Raw genomic sequence first — 10,840 nt, forward strand, 5'->3', positions numbered from 1 at the left:
TAAATGAATGCACACTTTAATAGCAGAATAGCAGTGATCTGTCATTAAGGTCTTCACATTCAGTAACATATTTAACTTTGGAAAGACAATGGCACAAAACTGTCTTTAAGCACTACATATTAACCTGAAACTAATGTAACATTGTGTCAATTATACTCAAAAACCCTAACTCAAATGTTAGGTTATCATTAACATTGTAGATAAGGACAAAGACAGCAAAATTCTTTACTCTTACAACATCACCATACTAGTCTCATTTATGTTATGTATCAAATTGTAGTTTGGAAGCCAGCTTACTTATTAATACCAAATTCCATTTTATTGCACAATGTCCAGTTCAGCAATTTTGAATTATGTTGTGAAATGAAATAAAAGCAAAAACCCTTAGGAAAAATGTAGTTGGGTCTAAGCAGTTGACAGAATTTTGTTCAAATCTACTCTAATAGAGGAACCTGTCCAAACACTTTCCTTTAAAAAACACCTTTAAAAAAAATGTGAACACTACAAAACGTGTCATTTTTCTTGAACTCAATTCTTTATGAAGTTTCCTTAAACTTATTAAGGAAATAAAGTGTGGAAAGATTAAAGAAAATATCTGTAATAAAAAGGATAAACATTAACATTGGCTAGTGCCAATAGGGGTGGGTGGGTAAGATCCCCCATACTGTTATAAAACAGAGAGAAAGTCCCACAACATCAAAAATGAAAAGCAGGTTCCGTGAGAAAAACCTGTTTGAAGATGGTGTATACATCAGCAAAAAGATCCCTCTGATATTCTTCCACAGATTCCAGTTCTCTTGACAGGAGTCCTCTATCTGACTCTGCAACTATGAAGAGAACATTCAACTGACAAAAGCCAAAACAGAGCATCGACATTAACAATAGTTTACTGAAGCTTCCTCCGCAAATTTCGCATTTCCCAAAAACTTGCATAGAAGTTGTAATTCGAAAGGCTAACAATATGCTTTACCTGAAATCTTGTGATTATAGTATTTTCATGAAAAAAGTTGTCTAGTAACATAAATGGCTTCAGAATCAGTTCCACAAACAAGACAAGAACCTAAAACATCCAAACTGTTCACAGACAAAGTCCTGCTGGGAAGCAAGCTTGTGATTTCGATACGGTCTTTTGCAGGATCAGTGCTGAGCCAGGAGCTTATAAGAGACTGGTGAACATTAGCCTGGTTACTAATGCTGTGAGACAAAAAAGTACTATTTCTTCCTCCTGTGAGAAAAAAAGAGAAGGGGAAAACATCTTAAAGACTACTTTTATGTTTGTAAACATCTGAAATTCTATTGATATTTTTAAAAGGCTAGGATTGAAACTTAATTCTCAGAATAACAGGGTGATGATTCCATTATCACACATCACCATTTTTTTTTTAAAGATTTTATTTATTTATTCATGAGAGACACAAAGGGAAAGGGAGAGACATAGGCAGAGGGAGAAGCAGGCTTCTTGTAGGGAGCCTGATGTGGGACCCGATCCCAAGACCCTGGGATCATGACCTGAGCCAAAAGCAGACGTTCAACCACTGAGCCACTCAGGTGCCCCCACACATCACCATTTTTGACCAAATGCTTATTCAGTTAAATACTCAAATTTCCATGGGATCCTATGGATATCAAATTTGAAGTCTTAAAGCAAAGTAGGAGATTTTGACCATCTTTCTGGTGATTCTTTAATGGAAAGTCTCAGAAAGGTAGCATGAAGTTAGCTGTGCAAAGTTAGCCAGCTTATGGCATTTGTAGTCATCTGCAGTATAGCAGTAAGCAGCTGACAGATTTCAAACCCTACAATACTAGAATTTACCCTAAGGTGGGAGAATGGAAACATTCTATCATTCTTTAATGTTAAAAAATCTGAGAATTTCTAATGTGGTATTTAAAACTAACACAAAATTATACACAAGAATCTTCATTAAATCCTTTTACCTTGGTTAAACAGTGATGATTTTTCAGGTACATCTGTGGAGGCATCCCAATGCCAGAGGGATCCATCCTCAGAACAAGTAAATAGATGATCTGGGTTGGATGGGTGAAAGTGAACTTCCCACACTAAAAGATAAGAACCAAGATGCCAATTCATTTTTTTTTTTTCCTCAAGAGGCTAATTCTTGTGCAGATTAGTTGAACAAACTTTAAAACCCTGTCTTCAGGGATCATCTTCAGTAGCCTTCATCTTACTTTCAAACTCCATGTCTGATAAAAACCAAAGGCTTCAGAATTAAAGACAAGAAGATGTAATTTAATTCTCTAAATCGCTATAACACATAGATTGGATAAAGAAGTCAAGTAAATCTACTTGTGTATTAGGCCAGCAAGTCAATGAAAATAAATGCTAACCATTTGACCTATTACATTTTTTTTAATGGAAAAGTATGAGAATGGGAGAATTCCTAAAATATTTTTTTCACTTGGTAAGTTTCCTTATTTTCAATTCCTGTGTCATTAACATCTGAAGGTTATGTTACTGGAAAAAGAGAGGAAAAAAAACATAAAAGTAACATACAAATGAATTTCTAAGCAGCAGTTCAATTTTGCTTCCTGCCAAGTTTCTGGATACTTCTGGTATATATTACAAAAAGAGCAACTAGCTCCTAGTCAACTAAAACCTAAATGCTCCCAGAACCTGGACTCAGTTTCAGATGGAGGGCTTTTAAGAATCCAATCTGGGACTGAGGATCCTTCAAGTTCTAAACTTTAAGGGAACTTTGTGTTTGTCAAGACAAATGGGAGCCAATGACTGGCCAGGACACCTTAGGAGGTTCTCTGCAGCACACAAGTAAGCACACAGGTAGTCTGTGAACAAGGATTCTCTGATTCTGCATTAGAACCTTAAAGAGGCAGCATAGAATGTGCCCAGGACATAGCATAGAAAGTAACAGAAGGCACATGCTTGCAAGTGGGCAATTTATTCTGACAGTTACCACAATTAAGCATCATACCACAAAACGTTAAAAGGTCACCTTCCTCAGGAAGAGAACTTTTGGGCAAATCCCTATATAAAATATATTCATGCCGTTTCATTTTTAAAAAGTGAAAGAGAATAACCTGTAGAGCCGTAAGCAGACTATATAAACCAAGATTCTTAATTTATTTTCAAAGTAGAAAACAAACCTCCACACTAAAACATCTTATTTCATTTCTAGCTAAGTGTCAGAATGAATCAAAACAATAAAATACAATCTGTTACATTTGTATTGCTTAGCAATACAGGCTGGCAGTTAAGAAGGGGCTGGAAGAAGAGATCTGAAAGTTTGTAATACTACTGTCACTACCAACATCTACTATCACTACCAAGAGGACATATTCTATTTCTTTTTATTCCTTTTTTCCCCTTGGGTTGGTTATAACTAGAAGAGGCAAAAAAATTTCTATCATTTTATTTGCTTCTTAAATATAATCTTAAAAATAATTTATCTTTTCAAGGTGATAATGTGAAACTTAAACTAAGAAATTAAAATGCTGGTATGCTTCTGCTTTTGTACTTTTATTCAAGCAGGGCTTAATATAAACTTCTCTTAAGTCAGAATTTAAAATTGTAATTCAGTCATGATATCAACAATAGTGGTAAAATGAAAAATATGTCTAGTCAAAAAAATCCCCACCAAAATCAAAAGATGAAAAAAGGGACAAGATCCTATATATACTGTTGTTTAAAAAAAAGAGTACAATAATAAATTGAGGAACACATAGATTGGCAAATATTAACAATGATAGCCTGCATTTAAGTGGGAAAAGGGCATCCTCTTATATGGAGTATGGCAATATAAACTTATGTATAATATTTTTATGTATTTTTATGTATAAAGTTTGATAACATGTATCAGAGCTTTAAAACTATACAAATATTTTAGCTTACGAATTCTACTTCAAAAAAATTATCCTAAGAAAAGCACATAAAGATGAACATGTAAGGATAATTAATCACTGTGGTTTTGGATAGAATAAAGAAACATACTGAATAAGTTGTCAAATAAAAAGGGATTAGTTATTGTACATTTACATAATTCAGCCAAAACCTACAACATAAAATGATCCATATGTCTTATTACGGAAAGCTGCTTATAATACATCATATTACCACCCAACAAAAAAGACTTGTGTATCTCCACAGCACTTACTTTCAGCTTCATGAGCCTTCAGCAGAGACACAGGCATAGTACCCTGTCTAACATCCCAAATACTCAGCATTCCATCCTGGCCACCAGTAGCTACAACATGCTGCTGGTTGGGATGTCTATCAACACAGTGGAGGGGCACTCGGTCACCAGTCCTTTTATAGGAGATATAATGACATCAAACATGTTGTGAAATATGATTTATCTTTGCATAATCCGTGAAACATATTTCACTCTAGCAACTAACTAACTTTGTGGCTGGAGCTATTGGCTGAACTTAAATCATGTCAAAAAATTGGGTGCATTAAATATATTTCTAAATATTAGAATTTTGCAATGGAATTAAAGCCAAAATTATTCTCTCTTCAATTTGGAGACATAAGGAACATGATAATCTGATGGTAAGATGTGCAAACATATTTCCATTTCTTGGCATTTAAAAAACTTTATGTACAACTAAACAGCATATTCTTTATTTCTTATTTGACTTAATATTTTGCCTATATAATTACTTTTTCACTTTGACAAATTCTATATTCTTTTTTTTCTATATTCTTATTAGAGAAAATTGCACACATAAAATTTTTTGCTCAGGAAAAATATCTTGGATTTTATTTTTATCCCAATCACATCAGGAGTGCATTGTATCAGTAGAATCATTTGCTGAGCAAAATTAAATTCCCCATTAAATAATATAACTTTCAAGAGATACAGGCTCTGAATCAATATGACAAATATTTTAGTAAATATGCAGCAGAGCAGTACCAAGCTCATCAAATTATACTTGCTTTACCAAATTTAATCAGGGATCATTCTCTTCAAATGCAATTAAAATACAATATGGTTTAAAGTCAGTTGTTATAAACAATTGAACAAATTAATTGTTCACTACTAAAATTACAAATGAAAACTTACAGTGATAATATCTGAGAAGGCTCATTTCCTTGTTTTCTGAAATCCCATATTTTTAACTGCCCAATTGAATTTACTGTAAGAATCTCAGGAGTTCGAAGGAAGGTTACAGCATGGAGTGTACTGCTATCTGCATTGTCTACAAATTAAGAAAACAGTAGTGTGTGTTAATGAGTCCTATTTTCCCATTAAATTCCTTTTTAAAAAAAAGATTTTATTTATTTATTCATGAGAGAGACATAAGCAGAGGGAGAAGCAGGCTCCCTATGGGGAGCCGGATGTGGGACTGGATCCCAGGCCCCTGAGCTCAGGACCTGAGCCAAAGGCAGACACACTTAACCACAGAGCCACCCAGACGCCCCTCCACACAATTCTTAATTTGCATTCCTTCTATTGATTGAAATATTACAAGTGAACTTTTAAATAAGTCAGTTTAATTTCTATAGAAAAATGCACAGGAATATATCTGTTAAAATGGACTCTCCTTTGATAGAAAAATTATCTGTCTTACAGAACAGCTGTTTTCCAAACAGAGGGCTGAGTTTTCACATATTTCTCTATTTCCACTTACGACTATTACCCTCCAATGCTGAGACAGCTATTTAAGTTCCTCTATTTCCAGTTTTTTATCTCCCGCTAGTGCTTAACCCAGAACCTCCCAACCTCAGTGCTTCCTATATAGCTTATTCGGAACTTGTATCATTTGGCTGACTTATCTCAAATCTATTCATCATTAGGGGCACCTGGCTGGCTCAGCTGATAGGGCATGCAACTCTTGATCTTAGGGTTCTAAGTTCAAGCCCCATGTTGGGTGTAGAGATTATTTAAAAATAAAATCTTAAGGGGCGCCTGGGTGGCTCAGTTGGTTAAGTGTCTGCTTTCGGCTCAGGTCATGCATGATCCCAGGGCCTTGGGATCGAGCCCCATGTTGGGCTCCTTGATCAGTGGGGAGCCTCCTTCTCCTCCCTCTGCCTCTTCCCCTTCTGGTGCTTGCGCTCACTGTCTCCTCTCAGATAAATGAAAATGGAATCTTTAAAAAAATAAAATCTTAGAAAAAAAATCTCTTCATCTTTAGCCTCATTAACTCTCTTCTCCATGAAGTCCTTCTGGACTGGTATACTGGTCCTTTAAAGATTTTATTTATTCATGAGAGACACACAGGCAGAGACATAGGCAGAGGGAGAAGCAGGCTCCTCCCAAGGAGCCCAATGTGGGAATCGATCCCATGACTGGGATCACGTCCTGAGCCAAAGGCAGATGCTCAACCACTGAGCCACTCAGGCATCCCTACCTAGAGGGTTTAAGCTTAATATCACATAATTTAGCACCTACTTCTTGCCTTTTGTTTTGTGACACTGCTCTAAACTCCAGGCAATGGTCCTTAATCGTTAAATAAGTGTTCTTCAGAATTAAAAAGAATAACAAACAACACAAAAAATGGATCCATGGGCTCAATCCACAGAGGTTTGATTCAGGAGGTCTAGGGTGGTGGATCGTTAAAACTATTGTCAGGCAAGTCTGACAATGTGAAGCATAGTTAAGAACTACTAGACTAGAATAATCCTTCCAAAACATCACAGGGAGTATATCATCCCCCTGCCTCAAGTTTCAATGGCTCCTTAGTTGCCCACCTGACAAAATGTAACCTCTGTGGTTGTGCACTGGACTCTTCAAAACCTGGCCCCAATTTAATTTTCTTGCTTATCTGTCCCCTCTCCTATGTAAATATCTAAAACTATACTTCTTGTCATTCTCTGAATGGACTTATCCTGCCTCCATTTTATTCCTTTTGTTTGGTGTGCCATCTTTTAGATTTGTGGTCCAGAACCTAGTTTAAATTAATTGCCTCTTGCTCCTCAATTCTTCCATTATCCTCTCCAGTAAAAAAAAAAAAAAAAGATCAAACAGCTTTTCTTTTGTCGTCACTCATTCCTACATGTCTTATCAACATTTGTCTTGTAAAGGGCTCCTACTTTGTATATTTTCACATCTTTCAAACATTTAGCATTATGTTTGCTTAACACCTGGTAGGTGCTCAATTATGTGATAACAAAAGAAATATATTTTGCTTACCTATGGTTCTCACAGCCTCCTTGTGATCAGCTCTAAAGAGATTTATTCGACCATCTTCTCCAACTGTGACAATTTCTGGGCTGTTGCACACAACACCTGTGCATGGTGCACTGCTATAGGAAGGACTTCCCGGGCCTGTGTGGTAGTGAGCTGCTGTCCACTGCTGGCTGACTGACAGAGTCTAGGTTTCCAGAATGACGATATGATTAAACAAAGCGAAGCCCTAAAAACTAGCACTTTTCCCTGAATAAAGAGTATTTTAAAATCCTGGCCCACACCCTTCTAGAAAAAGAGTAACTCTCTCCTTTTTCCTTTGTATTTCTGGGCACTAAAGCCTAGAAACTACTTCCATCAAAGTTCTGTATACACTGGATTGGATGAAAAAAGAAATCCTATTAATATCTCAAACTTTAAAAATATTTTATTTAAATTCAATTTGCCAACATATAACATCCAGTGCTCACCCCCTCAAGTGCCCTCCTTAGTGCCCGCCACCTAGTTACCCTATCTCCTCACCCACCTTCCCTTCTGCAACCCTTTGTTTCCCAGAGTTAGAATAATATCTCAAACTTATCTCAAAGAAATGATTGAGGTATCAGATAGTTGTATGTTCAAAAGCTACTCTAAATGCTTAAGGGAATTAGCCTACAACTAAGAAATAAATCTTTTTTTTTTTAATTTTATTTATTTGATACACAGAGAGAGTAAGCACAAACAGGGGGAGTGGCAGACAGAGGGAGAGGGAGAAGCAGGCTCCCCGCTGGGCAGGGAGCCTAAGCCCCATGTGGGGCTCCATCACAGGACCCTGGGTTCATAACTTGGGCCAAAGACAGATGGTTAATTGACTGAACCACCCAGACACCCCAAATCTCCAGTGTTTTCTAAGTGAAACCATTAAAAAAAAAAAATACTTAAGAGGATTTAGGTCTTACATTTACTAGGCATGCCTATTAGGAAGATGACCTTTATGAACCCAAAAATCTATATAAGCACTCTTTTCCAGCAACTTAAAAGTGTGACTACAAATGGGGCTACTTTAAAGGACTGCCTTACCATTGTGCTCTGAAGGTCAGTACTTGGGTTTTTATTTTTTATTTTTTTTAGTACTTGAGTTTTTAATACAAAAGAAAGGCATTAGAAAAAATGTCAAGTCTTCATATTATGCATCCTCTCTTCTAAGTAAAAACAAAGTTCTATTCAAATAAGCAAAAAAACAGCTGTCCCTGTTTCCTCTCATGATACACAAGCTAGAAGGTGCTCTTTCTTTGAAAGATCAAAACAAGAACTTAGAAGAGAAAATTACAAGAAAATTACTTGCCAGAAAACTATATTGATAGCTCTGGACTAAAAGAATTTAAGAGATATCTAATTTCAATGAAAGCTCACATAAACCCAGTTGAGAATTAATCTACTAAAGGATAGGTAATATGATGCCTCCTCCCTCCATATTTTGAGAGTATGAAACTTATCTGTGTCGTTATTATGTACAGTCCGGTTTAGGCCCTCCTAAAAATAAAATATAAATTCAGTTTTCAAGCAAAAATTCTTTACCTGGTTATTCGGATGGTGAAGGAAAACTGTTACACATCCTGTTGATGACGCAGCTACAATCCTTTCCTGGTCAAAAAACTGAATAGAAAATTCTTGCTTGTTATAGATTCAGAAATATCTATAGAGAGGAAGCCCATTTGTTTAACTCAATTAGTAGTATGACAATTTTAAAATGCAAAGAGCCTATAAGTGCTAAGCAAATAAAATGTGATGATGGATCTGAATATTCAAAACCACTACACAAATAAAAGAATTGTCATGAAGAATAAATAATTTTTCCCCCTAAACTCCTTCACCTAGAACTGATTTAATCTGGACTACTACCATAGAGGTTTAGAAAATAATCATTCTCAGGGTTATGCAGCTTTCTATAGAAGAAACTACAGGGACTCTGAAGTCCTACAGACCAGGATTTGAAAACTTAATACCATTCCCCTCACTTTACTGGCTTTGAGACATTGGCCAAGTTAAGTTCTCTAGGCCTTTGGCAAATCTTTAAAATGGTGGAGCTAATCCCCACTTGGAAGGTTGTTATAAGAATTCAAAAAGCAAAATCATGGTAAGTGCCTTGCACGGTATTTGTCCCATAGTGACATAAAACACCTGATTCACAAGCACGTGATGAAAATTATGTTTCCTAAAGCTCCCCAAATGGTGTCTGCCCCACAGTAGATAGCCAACTAATTAAACAAACAAACCAATCAGAATTTTAAAAACTGTGATTAAATGCCCCTCTCCAGTTCTGATTCTGCCATTAAGTTTCTGCTACATAATGTTATAATCATAACCTTAGAGAACTGTTTCCTGTAAACCGGGATGAGATTAGACGCTTTAAGGTCCTTTGCACCCCTAGATATACTACCCTCAGTTTTTTAAAAGTTAGCTCTTGCATGTTACACAGACTTACTTGTAAATCCATTACATCACCATGGTGTCTGATATCACACAGTAACTGATGGTCTCCTTCAAACCCTCCATCGGAATCCAAGTTCCCAAAATCTCCAATAGACCACAGTGAAACATAATTTTCCTGCAAGGCAGAAAAGTTTTCTCTTGACATGAACTATACATCAAACTCTCGAACATTAAGATCCTGTATTGCCTTCAAGCAACCTTGCTTTAAAAGCCTCTCAGATAACTGGAAAGTGGCAATTTTTTTTAAAGATTTATTTATTTATTCATGAGAGACACACACACAGAGAGGCAGAGACATAGTCAGAGGGAGAAGCAGGCTCCATGCAGGGAGCCCCATGTGGGACTCGATCCAGGATCCCGGGATCATGCCCTGAGCCGAAGGCAGACGCTCAACTGCTGAGCCACCCACGCGTCCCTGGAAGGTGGTAACTTAAAACACAACGAGACTCGAGGCTCAGGCACATCAACGACGGCCTCCGAGGTACGGGACGACCGAACCTGACACGGGGGACCTCGGGGGACGGAGACGGCGAGAAGCGAAGAGGCGCGCGGCGCGCTGACCGCCAGCGGCGCGGTTCCAGAATTAAGGGAGGGAGCAGGAGCTGCCCATCCGGCAGCGGAGGTACCTCATTGTCCCAAGAGCCCGCAGCGAAGGTATCCGCGGTCTGCAGGCTCCCGGCGGGTACCGGTCGCCAGCGGGTTTTGCTGATTTTCTGAGACACAAACTTTGCGTAAATATCCTCCATGGCAGAAGCAACCGGGCGGGGAGGCAGCAGCAGAGCGCGCGCCTCTGAGTCCCGCCCCTTCCCGCGGAGTCCTGATTGGGCAGGACGTTACCGGACGGACGGTGGCTGCGGAGAGCCAATTCTCGTCCTTCCGCAGTTCGGGTACCATCAACCCCCGAGCCGGAGGAGGTTAGGGAGCCCTTGCTGCCTGCGGTGGCTCTGAACAGTCTGCAAAGTCAGTATAGGAACACCGAAACGGTGCATTTGTGCAATAATTGTACAATATAAAAGAAACTTAAGAGCAAACTCAAAATCAATGCAAGAGAAACTTACACCTGAGCATTCAGTTTTGCACCACAGCCCCCATAGAAAATATTGAAAATCCTTAAATTCTCATGGAAGTACGTTCATTATTGTACAAACTTATTCTAAAGTTCTCCCTCTTTGTCTCTTAAATACTTTGCTTCAAAGTTGTTAATACACACTGTTGTAGCCTGGAGTTGGAATCCTAAAAGCTACAATTCTAGTTTTGACATCTGC

General features: G+C 37.8%; 1 protein-coding gene across 1 annotated transcript; it reads right to left on the reverse strand.

Moving 5' to 3' along the window:
• Nucleotides 1–10,379, reverse strand: NUP43 (nucleoporin 43). The gene is made up of 8 exons (XM_072827522.1): nt 10,202–10,379; nt 9,568–9,690; nt 8,661–8,738; nt 7,110–7,290; nt 5,040–5,175; nt 4,128–4,279; nt 1,936–2,058; nt 1–1,225 (listed from the first exon to the last, which is right to left on the reverse strand). Exons 1-8 carry the CDS (start codon nt 10,319–10,321, stop codon nt 996–998), a joined length of 1,143 nt encoding a protein of 380 aa, XP_072683623.1. The 5' UTR covers nt 10,322–10,379; the 3' UTR covers nt 1–995.
• Between the last annotated feature and the right edge of the window lie 461 nt (nt 10,380–10,840).

The sequence above is a fragment of the Canis lupus genome, chromosome 1, assembly GCF_048164855.1.
Source record: "Canis lupus baileyi chromosome 1, mCanLup2.hap1, whole genome shotgun sequence".
Lineage (NCBI taxonomy): Eukaryota > Metazoa > Chordata > Mammalia > Carnivora > Canidae > Canis > Canis lupus.

Excerpts from the sequence above, each read along its gene's own strand:
- NUP43 (XM_072827522.1), bottom strand. The coding sequence starts at position 10,321 with ATGGAGGATATTTACGCAAAGTTTGTGTCTCAGAAAATCAGCAAAACC. Across the intron at positions 5,176-7,109 it reads GGAGGCTGTGAGAACCATAG|ACAATGCAGATAGCAGTACA; the intron begins GTAAGCAAAATA and ends CTTAATTTGTAG. Across the intron at positions 4,280-5,039 it reads CCTTCTCAGATATTATCACT|GACTGGTGACCGAGTGCCCC; the intron begins GTAAGTTTTCAT and ends CTCCTATAAAAG.